Source organism: Epinephelus lanceolatus, chromosome 18 (genome assembly GCF_041903045.1).
Source record: "Epinephelus lanceolatus isolate andai-2023 chromosome 18, ASM4190304v1, whole genome shotgun sequence".
Lineage (NCBI taxonomy): Eukaryota > Metazoa > Chordata > Actinopteri > Perciformes > Serranidae > Epinephelus > Epinephelus lanceolatus.
The window spans coordinates 20488736-20515076 of NC_135751.1; the positions used below are offsets into that span (position 1 = coordinate 20488736).

General features: G+C 42.3%; 4 protein-coding genes across 11 annotated transcripts; 1 reads left to right on the plus strand and 3 right to left on the minus strand.

Moving 5' to 3' along the window:
* Positions 1 to 287: 287 nt before the first annotated feature.
* LOC117268745 (ketosamine-3-kinase-like) lies at positions 288 to 3404 on the minus strand. 2 transcript variants are annotated; one of them, XM_033645400.2, is made up of 6 exons: positions 2157 to 3404; positions 1734 to 1885; positions 1506 to 1597; positions 1293 to 1375; positions 1091 to 1213; positions 288 to 997 (listed from the first exon to the last, which is right to left on the minus strand). In XM_033645400.2, exons 1-6 carry the CDS (start codon positions 2295 to 2297, stop codon positions 659 to 661), a joined length of 930 nt encoding a protein of 309 aa, XP_033501291.1. In that variant the 5' UTR covers positions 2298 to 3404; the 3' UTR covers positions 288 to 658. The 2 variants fall into 2 exon arrangements, with proteins under 2 accessions (XP_033501291.1, XP_078017465.1); XM_078161339.1 differs by having other exon boundaries at positions 2000 to 3404.
* Positions 3405 to 3552: 148 nt separating this feature from the next.
* On the minus strand, positions 3553 to 6255 carry LOC117268746 (ketosamine-3-kinase-like). The gene is made up of 6 exons (XM_033645401.2): positions 5937 to 6255; positions 5512 to 5663; positions 5295 to 5386; positions 5091 to 5173; positions 4873 to 4995; positions 3553 to 4789 (listed from the first exon to the last, which is right to left on the minus strand). The coding sequence occupies exons 1-6, from the start codon at positions 6075 to 6077 to the stop codon at positions 4451 to 4453; spliced, it is 930 nt and encodes a 309-aa protein (XP_033501292.2). The 5' UTR covers positions 6078 to 6255; the 3' UTR covers positions 3553 to 4450.
* Positions 6256 to 6363: 108 nt separating this feature from the next.
* arl16 (ADP-ribosylation factor-like 16) lies at positions 6364 to 9198 on the plus strand. Its single transcript, XM_033644689.2, has 5 exons — positions 6364 to 6499; positions 7246 to 7301; positions 7783 to 7902; positions 8002 to 8117; positions 8267 to 9198. Exons 1-5 carry the CDS (start codon positions 6373 to 6375, stop codon positions 8430 to 8432), a joined length of 585 nt encoding a protein of 194 aa, XP_033500580.1. The 5' UTR covers positions 6364 to 6372; the 3' UTR covers positions 8433 to 9198.
* Positions 9199 to 9207: 9 nt separating this feature from the next.
* On the minus strand, positions 9208 to 21812 carry epn3a (epsin 3a). Of its 7 annotated transcripts, none has more exons than XM_033645450.2 (11): positions 21553 to 21812; positions 17216 to 17967; positions 15234 to 15352; positions 14577 to 14654; positions 14056 to 14145; positions 13431 to 13514; positions 11945 to 12074; positions 11638 to 11796; positions 11447 to 11524; positions 10447 to 10683; positions 9208 to 10316 (listed from the first exon to the last, which is right to left on the minus strand). In XM_033645450.2, exons 2-11 carry the CDS (start codon positions 17805 to 17807, stop codon positions 10021 to 10023), a joined length of 1863 nt encoding a protein of 620 aa, XP_033501341.1. In that variant the 5' UTR covers positions 17808 to 17967; positions 21553 to 21812; the 3' UTR covers positions 9208 to 10020. The 7 variants fall into 7 exon arrangements, with proteins under 7 accessions (XP_033501341.1, XP_033501343.1, XP_033501339.1 ...); XM_033645452.2 differs by having other exon boundaries at positions 11638 to 11793; positions 17216 to 17970; positions 21553 to 21800; XM_033645448.2 differs by having other exon boundaries at positions 17216 to 17970; positions 21553 to 21800.
* Between the last annotated feature and the right edge of the window lie 4529 nt (positions 21813 to 26341).

The window sequence follows — 26341 nt, forward strand, 5'->3', positions numbered from 1 at the left end:
ACAGATACATTCCTTGTTTGCCTTTACTAACAGCACTGTGAATGGTTCAGTGATGCAGCCTGTATTGTCAGTATGTCAGACAAATTCATATGATCATGATTTTCTACCTGGAAGAAAAACTTAAAACATAAAACTTCTTAAGTCTATGGGTGCATCAAAACCTGGGCTATACAAGCTCTGGGTATGTTCAATTTAATTGCAAATAGAAGAGTATAAAATGAAAATATACATACAACATTATAATGCACATATAAGCAAAGTAGCAACACAAATTAATGTAAGACAGCTAGGTTTATACATGTATGTTTATTTTACTAAGTTGCATGTGAGTGCTGGGATGCAAGGTGCACAACAGCCTGGGAGAAGAAGCTGGTGTTCATTCTTGTGGCAGGAGGTCAAACAATCAGTAAGAGGGGTGGAGAGTTCTTCATGATGATGGAGGTCTTAGTCGCATTCACTGCAGTGCTCATACCAGGCTACAAATGCAGCATTGCAGGACAGTCATTTCACTTCATCCTAGGCTTTACTGTTGGCTAAGCAGCGGGTATTAAGTATTGCATGAATTAATTAAAACACAACAACATTTTGTCAGTGTATGTAGTGTTTCAGTCTGCTGGACATCAATAGTTTGATGCAAAGGAAGTGACTGTGAGTGCAATTATTTCAGCAGTTTCTTCATAACACTTATTGAAGGGCGCCTGTATTCATCGCCAAAGTGGTTCCAGTGATTTAGATAGTTAAAGAGTTGGTAAAGCTGGTTTCTCTGTGCAAAGCCTGGTGCTTTAGGAATCTTTTCATGGTAAGCAGAGTAAAAAGCACTGTTGAAGCCACCAAACATTCCAGCAATACCCAGCTCAAATTCTGAATGACCATAGAAAGAGGATGGGTCAAAGATGACTGGGCCGTCTGCACACTGTGCCACGTTGCCTCCCCATAAGTCTCCATGCAGGAGAGCAGGGACAACCTCTATATCTTTGAAGAACAGAGGCATTTTCAGCTGTAAATGACAGAAACATTATGAGTCAGATTACTGATACAATAATAAGGATGTGTGTAAAGTATATTCGATGGCGCCAAAGGGAAGGTGCACCTGCAGCTTGGCCCATAACTCTCTGGCCTCTCTGTCTCCATAGGATTTCTCCACCATGTTGAGCTGGTGCTGCAGTCTCTGCTGTGAGAAGAATGTCACCCAGTCATCTTGCCACTCGTTGTTCTGAGGAGGTGAGGGGAGTGAAAATCATGCTTAGAGACTACAATACAGTATTATACAGATGCAATATTCATATACTTACCTGTGGAAAAAATCCATAGCATGTAGCTACACTGAAGCCAAACTTCTCAACAACAGCCACATCTGACTGTCCAGCTCCTTTTCCTGTACAGTCATATTGTAGTTATAGTCCATCTTAATCAATCAGCAGTAAACTCTCATCTAAATGTCTAGAGAGTGAAAGATGTTTTCTGCACATTTGTCTGTATTTGCATGTGAGGTTAAAGTGAATTACCCACTGTCTGCTGCTCTTTATTTAATTTTTCTAGCTGTCTCTTGTTGAGAAGATGCATGTCTGCCAGCTGCTCTCCGAGGTGCTTTGAGTACCTGCACATTGGATATGGAATTAAAGTATTTTATAAAAACAGAAGAAGAAGAACAACAACAACAAACTTTTGACTATTATTTGCCCTCCATGCTACTGGTACAGCATGAAAAACACACTGTATGAGAGAGCTCTTACTTGCTCAGACCTCTCATGTCCAGATGTTCCATCACAAGTACACATCCTCCTGTGTCAAGCTCAATCACCTTCACAGGCTTGGGGACTTTAACAGTTTCTGTCTTTAAAATGGCTTCCAAACTGGCCATCTCCCCATCAAACATCAATTTGGCCTGAATAAAACAAAATAAATCATGTGAAAACGAAATGTAAAAAAGTAAAAAGTAAGGATTTGGGCTGGTAGGCAAAGCAACAGCACAGATCTACACTCGTTGGCATGTACTTACTATGAAATTAAATCCGTCTCCATTTCGCAACGTGTGCACAAAGTTCAGTAGCAATCAAAACTACTGAGCTTTCAGAGGGTGCAGCTTGCAGCCATATAAAAAGCCACTCACTGTCACTATATTGAATTTAAATATTAAAAAAACAATGATTAAATACCTCGCTCTTGTAATTTATCTTCACAAACACCCTCCCATGGTCAGTATCATAACTCTGACCCTCGCAAATGTATCCACCTCCTGCATGACCACATGACTCCAGCATGGATGTCCCCAACTCTTTCTTTAACTTCGATTCCATTGTTATTTCCCCAAAAACCAATTCTGGTGAAACTGTAGTGGTGCTAATACCAACTGCGCGGTGTCCCAGGCTGCACCCAAACCTCCACCATCTGGACCTGCGGACCTACCCTCGCAGTACTGTGACGTGTTCACCGTCATCACGTAAAATCTGCAGCGCTCCAGACTGTTTTACTCGTTGCCATGGAAACGTTCGAGCGACGATTACAGTTATTTACATGGTGGTCGCTGCCGTTATATTATGTCTGCGCATCTGTCCCTGCAGATAATGTGAGTGAAATACATATCTGTGCAACATATAGGCTGCAGACATCCAAATACAGAGATGTTTGTAAGTACTGCTATGACTAAATAAATAGGGTGGGCCTTGTGGTTACATCAGAAGATATGCTTTTGATGTTTTTCGGCCATTTTCTATATATTTGGCATTACACTGCACAACCTATATCTGCAATATACAATGCATTTTGATTACCATCTATAGCCTATAGAGGTTATTAGGCTGCAGAAACTATTTTGCTTTTTTTTTTTTTGGGTCGTTTTTTTTAATAACGTCACGTCCGTATTGCAATGAATTGTGGGTTATTAAATCAGTGAAGTCGGCTGTAGTCTGCACCCCAAGCAGACTTTCTGGAACTTTACAGAAGGTCAGCCTTTGGCACTATGAGGACTGGATGACGTGTAGATTTGGACAGCCCGCAGCACACCCACACTTCCCAGGACGGCACCCTTGTTTCTAACGGGACTCTTTTTATTTTTAGGATAATATAGTGGTAGTTTATTGTAATTTATTTATTATTTCTGCACTACATTGTTTTATTTTTATTTTTTTAATTTACAGAGTGGTCAACAGTTTTATTTCCCTGTCACAACCATTCCAAAAGTTAACCCCTTTGACGTATACATAACTATTCCTTAAGTCTGTCCTAACCCTTGTTTCTTCAAATTATTAACCATTTCACATAAGTAAATAGATTGAATACTTACTTCTTCCACCACATACCAGTTGTTATTATTCATATGGTTCAGTGACGCAGCCTATAATGTCAGTTAAATGCATATAAGATTGTGATTTTCTTCCTAAAAAAACATTTAAAGTATGACAAAACGAATAAAACTTCTTAAGTCTATGGGTGCACCAAAATCAGAGAAAAACAAGCTCTGAGCATGTTCAAATGAACTGCAAATAGTAGAGTATAAAATGAAAATATACATACAACATAATAATGCATATATGAATGCAAATGCAAGACAGCCAGGTTTATATCTGTCTGTTTATTTTGCTAAGTTGCATACGAGTGCTGGGATGCAAGGTGCACAACAGCCTGGGAGAAGCGGCTACTGCAGGAGGCCAAACAATCAGTAAGAGGGGTGGAGAGTTCCTCATGATGATGGAGGTCTTACAGTCACATTCAGTGCAGTGCTCATACCAGGCTACAAATGCAGCATTGCAGGACAAATATTTCACTTCATCCTAGGCTTTACTGTTGGCTAAGCAGCAGGTATTAAAAATTGCAAGGATTCACATTTTGTCAGTGTATGCAGTGTTTCAGTCTGCTGGACATCAATAGTCAGGCTGTTATTCTGTAGAATAAAATATTGCATTCACTAGGAAAAATTAAATATTGTTTGCACAGCTGTACGATTCAGTCGGGTGCTGGTTGAATGCAGGCAATGAAAAATAATAAAACATTAAGAAAGGTTTCACAGCATAGCACAGCAAATCCTAAGTTGGTCCAGAGCTCAGTTTTTTTGGTGTAAGGTAAGCCTCTTTTTCAAACAGTATTGCATGTTAAGGTTTACTTTTGGCAACCTGCAAGTCAGCATAGAAAATACTGAATTTAACAATACTTAGATAAATATAACCTTGTGCAAACATACAATTTACGATAGTTACTGAGAGATGTGGATTCTGTTTATCACATTTTGAAACCAGGTTGGTTTAGGTGGAGCAGACAGGGCAGAATTACTTTGTTCTGTTAATTCTGTATTGTCTACACAATATGCAAGACATTACAATGTTAGAATGTTATGATTTGTCTATTCAAATATTAGCCACACTATTATTAAGACAAATTAGAGTCTGTCAATATATACATAAAACTTGGTTCAAGTTTAAGACTCTGAAGCTTCCACAAGTGACTGTGAGTGCAGTTATTTCAGTAGACTCTTCATAATGCTTACTGACGAACCCCTGTAACCACCGCCAAAGTGGTTCCAATGATTCAGATAGTGATAGAGCTGGTAAAGCTGGTTTCTCTGTGCAAAGCCTGGTGCTTTAGGAATCTTTTCATGGTAAGCAGAGTAAAAAGCACTGTTGAAGCCACCAAACATTCCAGCAATACCCAGCTCGTATTCTGAATGACCATAGAAAGAGGATGGGTCAAAGATGACTGGGCCATCTGCACACTGTGCCACGTTGCCTCCCCATAAGTCTCCATGCAGGAGAGCAGGGACAACCTCTATATCTTTGAAGAACTGAGGCATTTTCAGCTGTAAATGACAGAAACACTATGAGTCAGATTACTGAAACTGTAATAAGGATGCATGAAAAGTGAATTTGAGGGAAGGTGAACCTGTAGCTTGGCCCATAACTCTCTGGCCTCTCTGTCTCCATAGGATTTCTCCACCATGTTGAGCTGGTGCTGCAGTCTCTGCTGTGAGAAGAATGTCACCCAGTCATCCTGCCACTCGTTGTTCTGAGGAGGTGAGGGGGAAAAATGAAAGCTACAGTGATATTTCTAAGGGCAACTGTAACATCTCAACAACCTTAAGGCCACATACACATTTTTACCTGTGGTAGATATCCACAGCATGTAGTTACACTGAAGCCAAACTTCTCAACAACAGCCACATCTGACTGTCCAGCTCCTTTTCCTGTGTACATTTAATAGGTTATGCAGAATATCTTTATCAATCAGCAGTAAACTCTCATCTAAATTTTGAGAGCTAACTGTTATTCAGTGTAACAATGGCAAGTCATGGCAAGGTGAATTACCCACTGTCTGCTGCTCTTTATTTAATTTTTCTAGCTGTCTCTTGTTGTGAAGATGCATGTCTGCCAGCTGCTCTCCGAGGTGCTTCGAGTACCTGCACATTGGATATGGAATTAAAGTATTTCATTAAAAAAAGAGCAAACTTCCTACAATGATTTCACATTGCCCTCCATGCTACTGGTACAGCATGAAAAACACACTGTATGAGAGAGCTCTTACTTGCTCAGACCTCTCATGTCCAGATGTTCCATCACAAGTACACATCCTCCTGTGTCAAGCTCAATCACCTTCACAGGCTTGGGGACTTTAACAGTTTCTGTCTGTAAAATGGCTTCCAAACTGGCCATCTCCCCATCAAACATCAATTTGGCCTGAATAGAAAATAAATGAATAAATAAATAAATAAATAAAAGGATTTGGGCTGGTAAGCAATGCAGTAACACAGATCTAACGTTACACTAGTTTGCATGTGCTTACTACGCAGTTAGATACGTCTCCATTTTGCAACGTGTGCACGAAGTTCAGTGGCAATCAAATACTGTGTGGCTTTCAGAGGGTGTAGCTCGGGGGCATGTATAGCCGGCTATGACACAAGTAACTGTCACTATAATGAATTAAAATATAACACAATAATGATTAAATACCTCGCTCTTGTGATTTATCTTCACAAACACTCTCCCATGGTCAGTATCATAACTCTGGCCCTCGTTGATGCATCCACCTCCTGAGTGACCAGTGGACTTCAGCATGGATGTCCCCAACTCTTTCTTTAATTTAGCTTCCATGGTTATTTCCCAAAACCAATTTTAGTGGAGCTGTAGTGGTGCTACTATCAACAGCGCGGTGCAACCGCACTCACAGAAGTTAAAGGGGCGTTTTCGACGTGTTTTTGGTGTGTTTCCGTCGTCTGAACTAATGGGACACTGCTCCTCTGCTCTGGACGTTCGACTTGTTTTTCTTCCGGTATTTGCATGGAATGGTAACCAATCAGAAACAAGCAATTGACTGATTTCTTCTTCGTCCTATCACAGAGACTTATCGCGGTCACGTGAGCGTCGCCATGGTGTCAGATAAAGCTACATGAACTACGTGCTAGCTCAGGCTTTGCTATGTCTGTGCTTGAAAACCGAGATGAGCAGCAATGAAATTTGTTTGCTTCTTGGAGCGACTGGTGTCGGAAAAACGTTGCTGCTGAAACGTCTACAAAATATCCTTTATACCCGACTGAATGTAGTATTAATTAATTAAAGTAGTATTAATTTGTTACTGTATGTCAACGTGTTGTGTAGCTAACGTAGCTATAGCTAGCTAGCTGACGATAGCCTAGTGTAGAACCGTTAGTAGTGACCTAAGTCACAATTCGCTATAGCTAGTTAATTATAAACATAAAGACGGGCTACACACTATAGGAAACCCATATAAGGTGTCTCTCACATGTGTGTTTAATTGTGTTGAGATTTGGTGGTTGAAAAGGCCATAGCATATGATTTAACGTTATGTTATTTTCATACTCATGAAACCATTACGTGACCCCTCATCTCCATAAAAGGGGGCATTGCCATCCTGGATGAGACCACTAATTTATTTTCCTTTAAGTTGTCACCCGTCTGTCTATCCATTTTTCCATATTTTTATTAAAATGATCTTTCTCTACTCATATTAGTTGATACCTTCAGGTAAATTTGCATCAGTTTGAGTGCATACTCAGTTACTAAACACTTTGTAGACATGCATCCAAGGTAAATAAGTGACATGGTATGGAGGAAAATAAATTAGAAAATAAATTATATACCCTTATAAAAAGGATTACTACAAAATGCCACTTTCACAACTTATGGAATATATCATGGAAGCTGTTCAAATAATATTTTGAACTGCTTTTGTGCCTTTAAATTGTGATAACAGTCACAGCACTGGCTGCTAAGGATATTTTTCCTAACAAGTTTAATTTACAGCTCAGTTTGCATGGATTAGGTGAACTGGGGGGACCTCCTTCTACTCTGCCTACTGTAAGTAATATTGAACAGGGTATCCGCGGGGTCTTAAAAAGTCTAAAAAAGTCTTAAATCCAATAATTTGAATTTAAGGCCTTAAAATGTCTAAAATTCTAATAAAAATCTCATAAAAGGTCTTAAATACGATTTTGAAAGGTCTTAAAAATCTATTGACGTTACTTTTATTTAAAACATGCATAAACTTCAGTCTCGCTTTGAAATGTTTCGATTTTTGAGGACGCTATAACGTAACTACAAAGCGGAACTGAAGTAGGCTACCTGTGCTGCCCGATGAGAATTTATTGAATTTATCGATGTGAAATGGGTCTTAAATTGTATTCATTATGGTCTTAAAAAGTCTTAAAAAGTCTTAAATTTGACTTGTTGAAACCTGCAGAGACCCTGTTGAAAGGTAGTTTTAATACGTTTACAGGCTCAGATTTGATGAGACAGTAGACGTCCATGTAATGCCCTCACTCTCCTTAAACCTCCTCAGGTAGGGACCAACCTGACAGACCTGACACTGAAGAAGAAGAAGAAGGTGACATTAAGAGAGCTGGGAGGCTGCATGGGCCCTATATGGCCGAGTTACTTCAAAGACTGCTCCTCTGTCATTGTATGTTTTTGTATACATGCTGCAACATTTGACAGAATTAAATGAATTGACTGTTGCAATCACTTGAATAAATGTGTCGTTCTTTGTGTTTTGTTATAGTTCATGGTGGACTCAGCCAACATTGCTCAGATATCCTCCTCCTGTGTCCAGCTGCTGTCAGTACTTTCTGCTGAGCCTCTGCAAAGTGCCTCTGTGCTTATTCTGTTCAACAAGAGGTGACTCTCACATACACACCAATCACAATATTCGCTTGCCATACCTGCGAGATGTCAGTCAGCATGTTCAATACAAAAAATATCCGATATCATAATTTTGTCTCGTTGAAAGCTGTTACCATTGTGTATTTTCTTTTTTTTTTCTCCAGTGACTTGCCTTGCACTATGAGTCTCGTAGAGATGAAGTCCCTGTTCAGAATGGATGACATCATTGCATCTGCGCCTCAGCCAATCACAACAATGGAAATCAGTGCCCGCTCTGGACAGGGACTTCAGGAGGTGCTGAGCTGGCTGGAGTCCATCATAGTCAAGTGAACTATTGTATGTTTGTTCCCTGTAACGTGATGCTACTCTCACAGGACTTGGGAATCTCACAGGCAAGCCTGTTGCCAAGAGATGTCAGTATCCTCAGTGTGCAAAGACTGTTAACACACAATTTTAAAGATGTGTTTGATGCTGGACTCACTGAAAAACTGTTGGTGTATCTTTGGTACCAAATAACAATGGTGACTGACTGTTTGTAAGGGTGAATGAGGTAGGAGATGTTTTAGTGGGATGATGGCAAGATGGAATGATTGTGTGGTTGACCTTTTCACATTTGTTAAATCGACACTACTGTAGGTCTTACCTTCAGTTAACAACTATTTATACTGGTCACTTTTACCAATCAGATTCTGCACACATAAACAGTGAACTACTGAGATCCATGATGATCCTCATGTGCAAGAAGTAGAGGGGGTAGAAAGCAGGGAAGTGGCCATTTTAAGTCGTAGGACACTTTACTGTGTTTGAAATGATACAAAGATGGTCTCTTGCTTCATTTTAAAATAAAATAAGCCCTTGAACATCAGTTTAAAGACAAGTGGGAGGAATACGTTAGAAGAGCTTGGCTCGTCAAGAGTCATTACTGTAGGTGATTCAGCATAGTGGTTATGAGTCACTACCACCAGGGGGCATAAAAGACAAATTCTATGATGGATACTGGGTGTGTGCATGAGTTGCAATGATTTCATGTCCCTGATATGTATTGATTTCAGGAAATGAGAACATACAAAACAATAAAACCAACTGAAGAATGAAACAGTGTTCCAATTATACCCTTATATTTGATGAGAGTCAGTGGTTCACAAGCAATGAATAAAACTCATGATTCATACATTTTCTAATGTTGCCTTGCTTATAGTAGATTCTGAAGCACTTCCAGTTCTCCCAAACTATCATTTCATTCAGTTAATCCCAGCAGTTTATTGCACTAATGGTAAAATCATGTAGACACTGATGTTCCTCATCAGTTCTGGTTCAACAGAAGCTCCACAAAGTTAACTTGAGTTGATGCAGCATCATTTCAAGAATCGGAAAGGTCTCTAACTCTTGTCTCTTTACAGAAATCTATTTTTTATATTTGTATATGACAGCAGCAGTAGCCAGCTAAGCCGAACACACAAATAGCTGAGTGAGCAGGAGGCTTGTTGACTACTTAAAAAGCCGTAATACATTCGCCTGGTAATTGTGGCTGAGTGAAGTGATGACAAAATATTATCAAACTGTGCTTTTGTGTATGTGTTTTTTTTTTCTGAATTCAGTTTGCAGTAGGTTATGGCCTTAAAGGAGGTTTACATGACACTAATGGTTTCTGATACAAAGGCGTTATCACTTTTATACCGTGTTACTGCATATATGATAAGAGGACAGAGTGTTGCAGTGAGGAGCAGAACCAGCTTGCATCAATCTAAGGGTTACTGTTTTATAACACAATATAAAAACAACTAAGAATAGGGTTTCCATACAAGTCCATGGGACTGACGTTCAGTCTGCAGTTAAGAGTTATATTTCAAGAGCATAACCTAATGGCATTCCCCCTTTTTTTTTTTCTATAAGACATCTTCTCCAGTTTAGTTGGTCCTCACAAGAAAGGGTTCTGACTGCTCTGCGCAGCCTGTGATCCCTCAGTGCTGGCTGATGAGAAGGGTAACAAGGGCTCAGGGAGGGCCACCGGCAAGCCCAGACCGGGCTGGGTGGGGTGAGTGAGTGACGAGGGGAGGCTGGCAGGCTGGTGGCTCGTAGGCAGGGGCAAGGAGGCACTGTATGGAAGAGAAGCGCCCTGGGGAGCTGAAGAGATGGAGCCGGAGCCCATTTGATTCAGAGTCAGTTTGGGCTGCTCAGCTTGGAATGGATTGTTGGGTGAAGGAGCACTTAGGCCTGGACAGGAAGACACAAAAAAAACCGACAAGTTATTGAAATCCAATTTATCAACACAGCTGATTTAAGTTAGGAGTTTCAACTCGTCTTTCCCTCTGGGTGTTGCATCTACAGCCAACAAAACAAATACCTGATAAGAAGGGGTTCAAGGTCTTGGGTGGAGGATTGGCTGGGATCAAGCTGTCCAGGTTTACCAAGGAAGCCGCTGTGGGGCCAAGGAAGGCCTCAGGTGTCCGGCATTTACGTGGGCTGGGGGCGGCCAGGCTTTCTCCGAGACGTGACATGTCAAATAGCTCAGGGCTGCCCTCCCTTCCCCCATTCAAATTCACCTGACCTCCATCCATGGCTTCATCGAAAAGATCCCCATCTAACAGCAGGAGAAAAAGACAAGTTCTGACATTGCAAGTGTGTGGGATGCACAGGATGACAATGACTATGTTTACATGCACAAAATATTCCAGTTTTGCCCTTATTCTAAAAAGAGACAATATTCCTAATAAGCTGTTTACATGGCTAATGAAAATGAATTTTCTATTAATATTCCCATTTACATGCATCCCTGCATACTGCGATTAACATGCCCTCATAGGACTTTTCCATCAGTGGCAGAGTTGTTCAACCGTACAAACACAGCCTCCCTCTTTCATTCCTTCAACCACCTTTTTGAAAAAGTCAATGATGTGATATTTCTGCATACCAAAATATCTGTTAATATCTAAGTCTTTCATAATGTTTAAAAATAGGTGTGTTTTCTTCTGACCAGAACTAATCGCTTTTCTTTTGGGCATGCATCTCTACCCAGCTTTGCAAACTGTTGGCTAGCTGGTTTGTGTACAATGCATCCGTGTCAATGCACAGAGCTGACTGCAAACAGACAAGAGGCCACATGCTGCAAACTGCGATTAAAACCCCAGCTGAGATTCATATTCTGAATGTGCTGTATACGTGTTCAAGGAATGCTCCCGAAACCTGAATAATACCAGCATATTCCACGTCTTAGTTTGAAAATGCTTCATTCAAAAAAGGCCGTTATATGACCCTTATCAAATTCAGATCATATTCAAAATAATTTTGGAATATTCGTGTGCATGTCAACATAGTCAGTGAAAACAATTAAATGTATTCTTTACCTGAGGGGCTTCCAGTGCGAGGAGAAGATTCCCTGACAGCTCCCTTGAGTGCTGAGAATGGATCGACCCCTGAAGAGGCTATAAAAATACCAAAATACATTATGGGTTTGTTATTTTAAATATGTTATTTCAAATATCTATGTGGTGTCTGCCATGTCTCTTTGGCTGAGCTGTTTGAGTGCAGGTATCACCTGTGCTGGCCACAAAGCCCCATTCTCGGCCTGTGGCGTTGATGTTATTCGGCGGGCCATCCCAGGGGTCGGCTGGAGGCTCCCATGGTGGTGGAGGGCTATTGGAAGGTGGTGGTGCCATCCAGGGAGGATCTGCTCTCGAGGGGTTGGTGCTGCCTTCTTTAGTAACAGAGAGGAGAATTAAAGAGAGAGGCCTGAAATGAATCACTGCAAATGCTTCTGTCCTCAAAGGACAAATATTTTCTAAGTGTAATTAAATAAATATTTCAAACATGATCATGGCATGGTAAGATAACTCAAGGCTCACCCAGGGAGTCCCAAGGGTCTGTGCCCCCCGGGAGAGCAGCTGCCTGGTGTGCGGCATTGTTCCAATGGTGGCCACTAGGAGGCGGATCTGATGGGACTGCAAATACGTCTACAAGGTCCATGAAGGCAGTCTGACCACAAAGACAAGAAAATATTTGCTTCAGTTCAGCTCTCTATTCCTTAAAGCTACAGTTGGGAACTTGTTTAAAAATAACTTTTTGCCATATTTGCTGAAAGTGTCACTATTTCCACACAGTAGTACATGTGACAGATGGTCTGTGAAAAAATCATGTTGCTCCTCCTCCACATACTGCTTCTTTATTTGTGGCACAATTTTATTTTCGACACAACTTGCAGGTACTCATTAACCAATGACTGCTGTCAATATCACAACACATGTAGATATCAGGGCAAAAACAAACAGGTAAATGAACAAAACGGCATAATAACAAAAAAAATATTTAACAAAAACTGTCTGACCTTCTCTTAATGACATCATACCTCATATAACACAGCTCTACTGTTATGACAAAAACAGTAACAGACATAAGGATGTAAAACAACATATACATCTGCACCTCCTCGTACTGTTTCTAATGGCATATGCAAGAATCCACCGCCCCTGAATGAAGACAACCAATCAGAGCAGAGGAGTCTCCAACACAGCTGTCAATCATGTCAATCACTGCTTGTGAACTGTGGTCAAACTAGGCAGCACTGACCAAATATAAATTGAGATTCAGTTACTGCATTGCCTATTTCTCACCTCAAATGTTTTCAAAAATATATTTTAGTGTACTGTTTAGCTGTAAAGACAGAACGTTTGTGACCCAGCAGGTGGGCAGTGCTTGTTTTTCTGCTCGACTGTTTCCAAAATGGTGGCTGGGTCTCATATTCAGCTCAACGGTACACTAAAATATGTTTCTAAAGAAGCATTTGAGGCCAGAAATAGGCGATGCAGTTACAGGATCTTGATTTGTATGTGATCAGAGCTGTGTTTGACAGTTTGACCGCAGCTCATGAGCAGTGATTGACAGCTTCTTCAGAGACTCCTCCTATCTGAATGGTGGTTTTTCGTCAGCCGCGGTAGATGACTGCAAAAGCCATTAGAAGCACTACAAAGAGAAGGAGGGATGTGATTGTTTTCACAGATTATCTGTCTCGTACTGTGTGGCTAATATATTTTTTAAATAAAAGTTACCAACTACAGCTTTAATAGCAAAGTGATTGCTGGAATTAATTATTTATGAATTTTATTAAAAGAACACTTCTGAGATTTTCAGTGTTTATTTAGTGGTTGAGATGTAAAACCTGATCTGACTGGATAATCCTGCCGATCATTACCATAAAGCATTGTAATTTAGATTTCAGTCCTTGGTTTATAAGTACATGTTCTCAAAGCATGAGGAAAAACCAAAGTAAACCACAATGTACGGTCACATTTCATCACCCCCCAGTGAGATATTCCATACCCCAATATTTCATACCCCGCCTTTAGTCTCCATCTCACGTTTGCTTTCCTCCAGAGCTTTCTTGAGCAATGTCTCATCTCCTTGGCGACTGAGTTGCTCCTGCCAACAGATACAAACACATGGTCACCTTTGGGCATGACGGCTTCTGGCAAAATTCACATATTGTCTCATCATACTATATTTATGACTCAGCGACTGCTCACAAGCACAAAAGCCAGCTTGTATTCTTCCTGGGCAGTGCATGACCCAGTGATAGATGAGTGCAGTGCGCACACACTAGAAAATTCTGTGGTCAAAGAGAGGAGAGAGCAGAGCATCATGGCAGCTCTTTTGTGGCTTAGTGAGAAGGCAAAGACAAAGAGAGTGAGACAGGAAGAGAGAGGTGGGGTAAAAAGGTTGCCAGAGATAATACAACAGAGTGACAGATATAAAACTTAAAAGAAAGAAAAGGAAACGAAGCAGGGGTGTGAAAATAAGTTTAACATTTTATAGTGGAAGATTATCGTCCAAAAAAAAAAAAAGAGAAAAACCTAGAGGATGGTTCTCTAAAGGTAGGAACACACTACATTATTGAAATCCACACAGCTCCAGAACAAAAAGTCCCCCAACCCCCACCCCTGGTGACCACCAAGAACCCTACCTGCTGGTGCTCCTCTTTACTCAAGCTCAGGGCTAACTGGAGCTGGGCGTCCTCATCCATCTCCAGTGCAGGAGGTGCAGGTGGGGCAGGCTGTGAGGGAGGTAGCCAGAGAGGAAATTTCAATCAGTATTCAGCCTACAAAACTGTAAAATATGCCTGGACAAACTGGCAGCACATTGCATGCACTTCTACAGGTGTCCCAGGGAGAGAAAAGGGGTCAAACCCTTTGCCCTTCCTCGACACTGCTCAAGAAGAGTGTGTGACGTGAGTGTCTGCTTAAGTAAGAGGAGAGATTTAATAGTTAGTGGAGCTGAAGGATGAAGCATCGTTGGATTAGTCGCTGGAAAAAGTTACATGTCCTTTTCATGTACAGGGAGGAGAGTGAGCAGTACATGCAGCTGTTCCTCAGAAGGGCCTGGACCAAGCCGTGAGGTTGGTTTCAGTGTGCAGAGCAACAGGAGATGTGCTACAGGGCAAAGGATGCAAAGGAAGAGTCATCCCTGGTCCCAGCATACTAATACCTTCTTAGTGTCCTCCTTGCTGAGAGTCATAGCGATCTGGAGCTGGGTCTGTTCATCAATATCCAATGTGGGAGGTGACTAGGGTCAAGCAGGAAGGATTAGAAGGAAGACTAATCAAAGGGAAAGGTAAAAGCTTGATTTTGCTTAAGTGATTCTTAAAGAAGTATAATGTTTTAAGGTAATTTAGAAGAGAGGAGTATCACAGAAAGTGCTGTGTACTGTAGTATATTCCCACAGTGGCTGTCACAGAGGGCAACGGCTGTCCTTGCCATGGAGACTAGGATGGGCTGTGGATGCTTAGGAGTGGATCAATACACACATCCTGTCTGGCTTCTCACTCTTTCACTCGCAGCTTCCTCATTCTTCAGCATGGCTCCCACTGATTCACCAGAGACAGAGTTGATGATATCACTTTCTGTTAAAGGTTCTGGGAAATGGTGGCCTCGTAGAGACAGGGAGTGGGAGTGCTTCATCGCCACGATGGATAGTTTCCAAGCACGTGTGTGTGGGAGATATTTAATGTTTCACTTCAGCATTACAACATAACATGTCAGCAGGGTGGCCGAGAAGCCTCTTTCTGTCAGGCGCATGAGCTGTCGGGATGAGAGGTTTGTGTGTGTGCTCAGTGTGTGTGTGTGTTGTCTTAGTTAGAGGTACCTTTTCACTTTCTTCTCGGCTCATAGCCAGGGCCAGCTGCAGCTGCAGCTCCTCTTCTCCACTGGTCGCGGGCCGAGCTTGCTCCAGGTCTGGAGCAAGTCGAGGAGAGGAAGAGGAGGCTACAGGGACAGAGGAAGAACACAGGGGATTGGGTGTTAAGCGAGGAATGGGGAGCAGAGGGGTGTAGACAAAAACATTAACAGATGGAAATAAACGGGAAACAAAGAAAGAAACACTTTAGGCTGATTTTTAAGGCCAGAAAAGAGCTGGCACTGTTTATGCATGTTAATTTTTTTTCCACTGCCCGTTGTTTAGGGCCTTTGCTGGCATCGCTTGCCACGGCCTGCCTAACTCTGCCTGCACTGAGAACAATGGAGCGCCTGTGTGGAGAGTTAGGGTGGTGGAGGGGCAGAGGAATGGACGGGTTGGAGTGGGGCCCACCTTATTACCCTGAATCCTCTGGGTGGGTTCCAAAACTTAGGTCCAGGTTTGGAGGAGGGGATGGGGTAGGGAGGGGGCTGGCAGGATACCAGTCTGGGTGTCAGGCTGTGGGTCACGGGGCTAAAAGAGGGCAGCAGGCCACACGTTGGCAAAGTCAGGTCTCAGAAACTAATCATTTCCACTGTGCTGCCCCTCAATATCCCCCGTCTGAGCTGGAATGCGTGCTGCCAATTAGCTGCTGCCAACCTCTTGACCCCCACCCACGCCATCCGTCAGCATTTCATCTACCCCTCCACCATCCTTTTGATCTTTAAAATCACACGGAGCAGAGCGAGAAAATTGCAAAAATAAAACTGACAAATGATTTCAGTTTCTCGCTATGATTCTCAGAGTGTGAAATTGTTATGGCTAACCAGCATGAAAGCCTCTCTCTGTTTGATAAACTGAGGATTTAAACTCAGCACTTTGTGGTATTATCACATCTATATGTTTTCCCTGCACATTACAAACCATGCTCCCATTGTACCATCACTAAACCGCAGACTCAGGCTCGGAGGTGGTAACGGTTTCGGCCACATGTTTCTGCTGGCACACATTCTAGCCCAGACAAATATGCAAGGAACGCGCATCAAGTGGAAAATGAATCGGAGAAAAAGGACTTTTTGAGGGATTCGAGGAAATAAAGCAGATACCCATCTGTGGGCATGTCTCTGTTTACACCATGAAACCAGCCACAGACATCAAAGTTACCGGTGCCTTCATGAAACCACAGCTCTGCTACTGACTAACTCCTTTTAATGAACACCATACACCACACAGACCACACAAATGCCAAAGTATATGGCACACACCAGACATACCACATTTACAAATGCTACACACAGCTATTTAATGCTTTTCCACGGTATGTTTGAGCTGATAGGTCAATGATTTCCTAACCCTGACACACTGACAGAGGGATCAGTTAGGTGTCATGTTGTCTAGCCACCACACCAACATCTCTGTAGTCGCGTAACAGCTCATAAGATCAGCAAGTAAACACGGTATCCAGTTGTGGTTTAACGTTAAATTGAAACAAGCACAAACAGGGCCTCCTCTCTTTTGTAAATCCAGTTTAGCTGACGTGACTGTCAGCAAGAGAATGAGAGGAATGCAGATGTCCATCCGTCAGTGGAGAGTAAAACTGAAACACCCGAGGACACGAGGAGCATTAATACTCATCAAAGCTTAAATGTTGCACGGTGCTGCTGGTATTAAAATAGCATCGACTTTAATGAGAAATCACAGGTAGGAGCTGATTGATGCACACATCTCAAACACTGGGCAGAGAGGAAATATATAGCTGACAGCATCTCTATAAATCGCCATTTTCAAATGGAAAAACATAGGTGAGGAATGTAGTTATTCTGCTGCATCATCCATAAGATCATACCTTAATTTATGACCTGTCATGTGTGCATTCCTACCACGTGAAAGGTCACATGCCAGAGAAAATACTCAGGTGTTGCTCAGGTATTTGTGAAGATATCCCTGCTACTCACAGTGAAAGGAGGATGGTGAGCCTCTGCACCGGCCAGGCTCATCCCCATGGGCACCCGCCGAAGTGGGCTGGCTTGTGCGACGCCCTGGGTACGGAGGAGGCAGCGATCCAGAGCCTAACCCACTGCTCGCCATGCGCGTCTTGGTTTTCAGTGCCTGGCTCCTCTCCTTCTTCAGCTTTTCCTCATCCCTCAGCAGAGCCACCAGATGCTTGGCCTTCTCCCGGACGTTGACACCCTGGTCACGTCCGTCTCGGTCTATGTACTGGAAGTCTCTCAGTGTCTGGATGGTGTAAATGTTCTCCCGGCACTCCGTGGCCACACGTTCGGAGCCTGTTTTGATCAGGTAGTCCAGCAGGGTCAGTGCCTTATAAACATGACGCCAGTTTTTACCGTGGTCGTTGAGCCGCTTCCAGATCATCCCCATAACCTCCGTGAATGCCACGACATTGAAGGTCAGGTCTGCGATTTCAGACATGAGCGAGCTGGGAGGGCCCCAGGGGTCGTTGGAGGTTGCCTCTCGGACCTTGATCTCGGCCTCCGTGTAGTTGTTGACCATGTTTTTCATCTGGCGGCGCAGCGATGAGGTCTGCATGATGGCGGTGGTGGTTTACAGGTGGCAAAAGACAGTCTAACAGCAGGCCAGCCCACTGTGTTGCCTCGGGCGAGGTGGCTCGTTAGAGATCAGTTCAGTGGAAAAATGCAATGAAGTCGACCTCCTGTTGGGAACTTCAGTGACGTCCACAAGTGTGTTCCTGCTGGAAAGGAAATCAGATTCACAGAAAGCCATATATGTTAACATTATTGTTCTTACACCAGATATTCACAGATGACACACCACCATCTTCATGCTGCTACAAACAGGACTGGTGACCACAGCTGAACTCTCACACATTTTTTTTACTCAGTAATTGTGTTTGGAAGGAGAAAGAAACAACTCAGCACCTCCCAGCGATATGAAACACAAAACCTGAGCTCAGTTTCTCCTGAAACAACTTGCGGAGATCTGTGTGAGTGCACACAGTGCAGTGCTCCTGAGTAAACAATGACCACCTTGACAGCTATTTCCTAAATTCAATTTTCAGAAATATTTTTATTTCTTTCCCTGAAAATCAAATATTAGTTTCAGACCGAGGGACTGCAAACCCAACCTAGGGTAGAAATCTGTGTTTTACCTTGGAGTGAAACTGGGGGGGGGGCGGGGGAGCTCCACCTCCCATGTTTTTGTGACCTGATTACATCACCGCAGCAGCAGAGGGCCTTCAAAGCATCTGAAGACTCACAAAACTGTAACTCCCACACAGATACACACACAGTAGTCGACCAGAATCACTAATACGTTGCTATTTTTAAAGATTTTACATTAATAATCAAGACAATATGAGTGCACGGTGCAGTACCTATCACTTTGGCCTGGATGTTGGACTGCTTTTCCAGTGAGTCACTTGAACCGATAACTTTCCACTCCCAGACCTGCCTCACCTATTTAACTAAGAGCTGAGATGCATGAACATGCAGGATCAATCCCCCTCACTTAAGAGTCAAGCGCTGTGTCATGAGTTAGCATTTCCAAAATATTAAAAGGGGGCATGGAATGAGAGATGGGCTTTAAAATATATCGATATCTAACCCTTGAGGGGGTGGAACACTGAATATGACAAAACTGATTTATTACATTGAAACTATAATAAAGAAAGCAAACTAAAAACATTATAGTGTTATACAGGCTGTGAGGATACTATGAATAAAAGGGGACAGCACTACATTGGGCCGCGACATCAGTCATACTATGAGAGAGCTCCTAGAGCTGTAAATAGATGGTGAAGTGGTTGTAAGAGACAAAATGCTTGTGGCTCAGCTGACCACAGGTTAAATCTCAAGTGGTGACCAACCCAAGCCATTCAGTCCCATTAACTCCCGATTCGTACACTGTGTGAGGAAAAACTGGATAGTCGGTTAAAAAGAGCCCTTCCTGTAAATGCAAGTTGGTTAAGCAGAGGTTTTAATGCTGCCAATCACAGAGAGAGGAGTGCTGTAACAAGAGAGATCAGAGTGGCAATTAAACCGTCCTTCTGGCCAGCTTTCTAATCTAATCTGAACGCCTCCACTGCTGTTGTACTCACAACCATAATGAAGATAAATTCATTTTGTGACGTATCTGACAAATTACTTTCACATACGTCAGACTGATAGTAGGGTTGGTGGGGAAGGCGGCACCAGCTGCCCATCACCATCACTACACACAGAAATGTTGGGCTGGGCGATACATCCTCATGATATTCAGTGGCGCCTCCAACGGTGGGGGCCAGAGGGTTCATGTCCCCTGCCCCCCCCTTCGTAGGCACTCTGGCAAGGATGACTGAAGGCTGATAATACTGTCCTTTATAAGAGGCTGTGGCACACTTATCTTTTAAACTAGTCTAAAGGTAGTGGTAGCTTGTGAGACTTGTCATCCTAATGTTGTGTTCACACCCAGTGCGAATAAAACAATTCATGCGTGAGAATTACGTGTAAGTCAATGTAAAGACTCAATTAGACATGAATTCCCGCCAGGCGGCGAGATGGACGCAACATGAATGATGCGAAATACGCAAATTAAGCAAGTAGTGCGATTTCGTGTCATACCCTTATTTGTTACAGTTGGAAAATCGGAACTCCAGCAAACAATTCATGCCGCGATAGCCAATCAGCATTGAGATCCTCCAGGGATGTATGAGGCCAGGGACGTACCAGCAGGAATTAATTCATCTATTCAGCGTATGACGCCAGTTATTAGCTCGTATGAAGCGGGTCAACACAAAATATTCTAGCGATCAAGCTTGCCCCAGTAATGGGACATGTTTGGTGTGAACACAACATAAGGCATCCACTGGTGCCAACTATATCTGTCGAGTTTGTTTGAACGGGGCTAAATAATGCTCCGAATTCCGGGTAAATTTTGGTGAGGTTACAACTGGCATGGCCATTTTTAAAGGGGTCTCTTGAACTCTCACCTCAAGACATCCAAATGAAAATGGTTCTATGGGTACCCACAAATCTCCCTAAACTTGAGAAGACTTTTTAACAATTAATCTTCCTTTTTTTCTTTACAATCGATGTTCTCCTTCAAACTAAAGCTGTGTATTTGTCTTTTTAAGGACAGGGACAACCAGCCTCTTTGAAGAACAATGAATTACCGAACACATGTACATATTAAGTAACACATTAAAACAGGATTGTTGTGGAACTCAACATATTAACTGTACTGGTAGTCTATGCCAATTAGATAGTAAGTAATATTAACTCAAAAAAGACACCAAATAGTGTGCGATTCCTAAACTCTCCACATAGTTTTCAACTAGCCTGTAGTCAACAACAACAGCGTAACATGAATTCCTAAAATTCAGTTACAGCTTTTCATTTTGGTGTGCCACCCCAACATTTTCAGTGGCCCCAACTGTCTATGACACTGATTATTGATACCTTTAAATGAGATTAGGCTAGAGATCATCTTAGATTTTGGATAATATCACAAGTGTTGTCTGTTCCTGGTTTTAAAGGCAGCATTACAGGAAAATGATGTAATTTGCTGAACTTGCCAGACTGCTCAGGCTATTCTGTTATCTGCCTTTACACACTTTATTTATTATATTTACAATACTATTGATTATTTATCTAATATTTTGTGAAAGTACAAATAGTCAGCCCAACAGTGTCATTGCTATATTATTTTAAGGTATTTAGGAAATCTTAATTTTCTTAGGAAAGACAGGAAGTGTGTTCTGACAGAGGTAGGGCTGGGTGATATAGAGAAAATCATAATATTTTAAACCAAAACACACATCCTGTCTTTCCCAAGAGAACAAATATTTCTCAGTCAGCTTGAGTATAACGTGACCTTGACATGATAAAACACTGGATTGAATTCTTTAAGTATCTACTTTGTCTGTTTTCTACTTCTGGGTTTTCCAGTTCATCTGTCAAACACATTTTTCCTTGCTGTGAGTGAGCCAATCATTCCCAAACACTCTCGCTATATACTTACAGCAAACTGTTCCCAGATCAGGCCTTCATGCTCTTCCAGGTATGTTTTATTATGCCCTACAGATGTGCGTAAAAACACAAAAAACCGCTGGATGGAAACACAAGTCTCGATTCAACTTGTGTCCTTTCTGTCCCAAACTAGGACGGCTGGAGCCATTATCATGCACGTTGCGTCAAATGGGATGATCGGGTAGGTGAAGTATGTGACCGTGACTCAGCTATGCTTCCGAGTTTAAAAGTTAAAACCTCGACAGGAATAAGGAGAAAAGAATAAATCGCATAAACCCCCTCCTATCTGCTTCCACTTTCCCTCTTACCTTCATGTCATAGCGCGTCAGTGGGGTCCCAACTTGGGGAGGCTTTGGGTGGAAGAAGAAACGCCTCCGCCGCTCGACATATCCCGTAGCTTTCGGAGAGAGAGAGAGGAACTAGAGTACATACAAAAAAAAGGCGCAGAGGAAAGCCGTGTGTGCGCAAAATGTATCCAACACTAGTGCGCAGCGGTGCTGTTTTGTTATCAAACTTAGTTGTGTGTGTGCATATCTCAATCCAGGGCTTGCAGATGGCACAGCCCCCCTTAAAAAAACCACACACACACACACACACACACACACACACACACACACTCAGTAAAAATGGATGGAGAGGGAGAGGGAAGGGAGAGGAGAGGAGAGGGGAGGGCGGCCTGCTCGGTGCATGCAGAGTCAGACTTAACCCTTTCACTGCCTGGTGGAAACGCATAGGGGAGCAGGTGATCTGGGCACACTCCAGAGTCACACACAGGGATTGTGCTGCACAGGCACAAAATAAGTGGAGACACACTGTGAGGACAAATCTGTTAATGCCATATCTCATATCCTAAATAACAACAGTGTTCCTATATTACATTTCAGCAGATCACTGTGCAGAAAAATCACTGCAAGTAATCTAATATCTAAATATTTCTGAACATACACAGGTAGAAGCATGTTGGATTATTACAGCAAAGTGTGATACAAAGGTCTGAATGTATATGTGAATACCACAGACCCTTTATTATCCCATAGAGCAATGCTGGTAACTCTTCCTTGCAGGCTGAGTGAACATCCCAGAGGGACTCAGCAGCAGACCACATTTCCTTTTCAGCTGCTTCATCATTGCATCCTTACTCTTTATTTATTTATCACAGCTAATGGGCTGTTGTCTGAAGTCACATCCCGTATATGCATTATACAATGCCTAAACCTCGTCTGTATTCACCTTGGCTTGGGTTCAGTTAAGAAATGCGCAGAGTAATCTCTGTCAGCTACAAGCCGTCTATATGAAAGTACAGAGGGATCATATTGTGATGCTGAGTGGGGTAATGATTACCTAACTGAGGGAGAAGTGCAGGAAGGAGCAGTGGGGCCTTGTGACTGGTTGACCGAGCAGGATATACAGGAAATACCAGCTCCACCTTGAAACAACAAAGGCACGACTCTTGGAGACGACACAAGGGCAAGTGTACAGAGATCAGGAGCTCGTCAACCTGTGAAACTGGCTCTTGGAGAGGATATTTCAAGTTGTGATAAAGGGTTGAGGGAAGTTTGTAGTGTGGGAGTTTGGCGTCCATTTACTTGTTGCAGCTCCCTGTTTGATTTTTATGTGACTCTCACTGATCAGGTCTGTCGAGCTCAACTTCTTACACCTCCCCTGGCCCTCCTTCCTCTCTGTCTTGGCACCCTATGTCTTTATTTCTCCTGAAAACAGATGCCTGAACACTCTTTGTTTCCCAACAAAGGCGTGATGAGGTCAGTGCAGGGGGGACATGCAGGCGAGGTCTGGGAGAACAGAGGGGGAGGAGAGAGGGCTGATAAATAACACCAGCACTCTACTGCACGGCAGTGACGTCACGCAGGAGAGGAAGTCTGACTTGTAATGTGTTTGTGTGTAGGTGCCAAAAACCAACATGTGTGTAAGCATACTTTCTGTCCATGATAGCTGTCTCTCTTTGCTGCCCTCTAGTGGTTGTGTTTGTTTTCTGGTAGGTTGTATTCTTACCTGATTGTTTCTGTGATATTAAGCTGTACATTATAACCAAGGCTGCACAGGACCCCATGTTCACTCCATATTAGATGGTCCTATACAATGAGATTAGAAATTTTGAACCACTTAAACACAGTTTCAACTATCAGGTGTCCCTTTGACCCTGTGTCGAACTATTACATTGTGCTCAATTGTTGTAAAGTTGTTTTTTTATTGGCATCTATTTTCTTCTGTCTATCAAGTAATTCTCGCATGATAATATTATTTCATCTATAGGAGCACTGAGACCATTTTCATTATCATTCCCTGACTACGCTCCAGAATGGATCCACAAAATGGGTCCAGATCAGAGTCCACTTGCACAGTAAGACGGATCCAAAACATTTAAGGATTACGGATCCAGACCAGACCCTGCCCAGATCTGATTTCAACTTATTCCGAAGCAGCTTATCCTGCCCAGATTTGGATCCTCAATCGGTACGAACCATTTTGGATGCTTCATTCAAATTGTCTTATCTGGCTGAAACTAGCTAAAGAAACATCTAAAATGTAGCTGACCAACATCGAGATTGCTTCATTAAAGGTCTGACAGTTATTTTCTCCAATAATCAATATATGTTTACAGTATAAACTGTCAGAAAATAGTGAAAAGGGTCCATAATTATTCCCGAAAGCCCAATAAAACACATACAAATGTATTTTCTGTCAGAACAGTCAAAATATAGAAGATTTTTAGTTTACTATCATAAAAACTAGTAAATATTCACATCTGAGAAGCTAATACGCTGAAAAAATGACAAACAATTAGTCAAGGTCATTATCATAATTGTCGCCTATCTGTTTACTGTCAGTCAACAAGTTGGTTAGTCAGCTTAATCATTTCAGCTTTGTTTGTTCCATGGTGTTGAAACAGCACCAGAGTGACCAGAGATGAGCAAAATCCAGCAGAGTGGTGATGTGAGGTGTGACTCTGCCCCTGGAATCAATCAGATGACGTGTTCAGATGATGCTACGGTGTGTGACTATTTGATGTGTTGATGATGAGGTCATACAGTTTCTATAAATACAAACCTGACTATATGAAAATGGTTTCTATTTTTACAGCTGGGGGGTTGGGCGAGTGAATGGCAGTGTGTGTCAGCGCATACACTATTGACAGCCAATAACCCAGTGTGACGTTGCACTGTGACTAACAGTTTAGCACCAACACGACTGAGCATTTCACTATGGGAAATTACAGTAGAAGCATTCTCCCTTGGTTTTGCTGATATTAGCATTATTTCCTAATTGTCTGGAGTCCCACAGACTGCACCACCACTGTATGCAAAAGCTTTTTTTTAATATTTCTTTCTCTGTTGCTCTGACCTCATTTAGATCAATAGGTTGGATGGTCCAGTTTGCTACGAAACAGACTTGAACATTTGTGATAACCGCAACAAAATATGGAGACTAAAGCATTGCACTCACATGAAATAAAGAAATATTTCTAGTTTTATATGCTATGGCTCTACATGAACAAATATTACTTATGAGTCCCCCAAAAAATCATCATATAGAAACACAATGTGTAGGGGAGACCAGGGGCAATTGTAACATCTCAAACTGCATCCATTAGAAACACGACTGAACTCATTAAGCACATGGTCTGTGATGATTCCTCTGCGCCTGCCGAAGGACAAACTGATGTCTCATACTTGTCAAAGTTTTTCTGCCAAGACTTATTTTTGAGATATGAAAGTTATTGGCGGCACAGTGGTGCACTGGTTAGCACTGTCGCCTCACAGCAAGAGTTCTGGATTCGAACCTGCCAGCCGGCTGGAGCCCCTCAATGTGGAGTTTGCATGTTTTCACCTTAACAGCGTGGGTGTTCTCTGGATTCTCCAGCTTCCTTCCACAGTCTAAAGACACACAGGTTAGGTTAATTGGTGACTTTCAATTGTCTGTAGGTGTGAATGTGAGCGTGAATGGTTTTCTGTTTCAGTGTTTCAGCCTGGTCCAGGGTGCATCCTGCCTCTCACCCAAAGTCAGCTGGGATCGGCCACAGCCCACCCCCCACCTTCAAGTTGTTTTTAGGGATAGGCAGTCACAGTTGATGACTGAAAGTATTTTTTCCCTTTACAGTATTTTCCTCATACTTTCTTATCCTTTAATGTCTATGAATTAAAATATTTCAGTGACCACACTGCTGTCTAACATTTGATGTCTTTGTCAAATATTAGCCGCATTGTTTCTAGCCAGCAGGGTAGCTTGTGTCATGGGTGGTATGATTGGGGACAATTTTAAACTGTGTTACAAATGACCCTGACATCATCAAAACTGCCCTGCTTAGCAACATCAAAATAGATCTTTTCTTTTGCCCCTCAGTCTGAGGACCCTGTTTCAATGCCTGGCAAGAGCCAATTTCTTTTTTTAAAGATTATTTTTATTGGCTTTTTGCCTTTTATTGACAGGACAGAAGGTGAAATGGGGAGACAGAAAGAGAGTGGGGACTGAAATGCAGCAAAGGGCCACGAGCCGGATTTGAACCTGCGGCTGCTGTAGCGAGGCAATGCCTCGCCTCTGTACATGGGGCGCTGGCACTAGCCACTACTCTACCGACGCCCCAAGAGCCAATTTCTTGTGCTTTCAAAATCTTCAATGTCTATGAATGAGAAGTTTTCTTATCTTTAAATACCACCTTACTTGCTGAAAATCAACATATTTTTTGAACTATTATTTTTGGTTTATAATAGATGCCTGATATTGAAACTCAGATTCAAAACCGGGTTTGAACCACTTAATTTTTCCACATTTTATACAATGGGCATTCTAACATCTCGCAATGCACCAATCAGAAACAAGACAGAACTATGAAACTCAGCACACATTGGTGGTAAGGTAAGGTAAGGTAAGGTAAGGTTACTTTATTCATACTAGCAGGTCTACACATTCTCACTCCGATCTCGTCACATATTGACGTTTTGGCCATGGACCAAAGGTACCCTGGGTGCATTGGTTGTTGACGTTCTGGAATGCCGTGTCAAGTTCTGCCTGTTACATGCATTGTCTTCTTTCAAGATACACTTAACATTTACATACAGTCTCTTTCAAACACTGCAAATT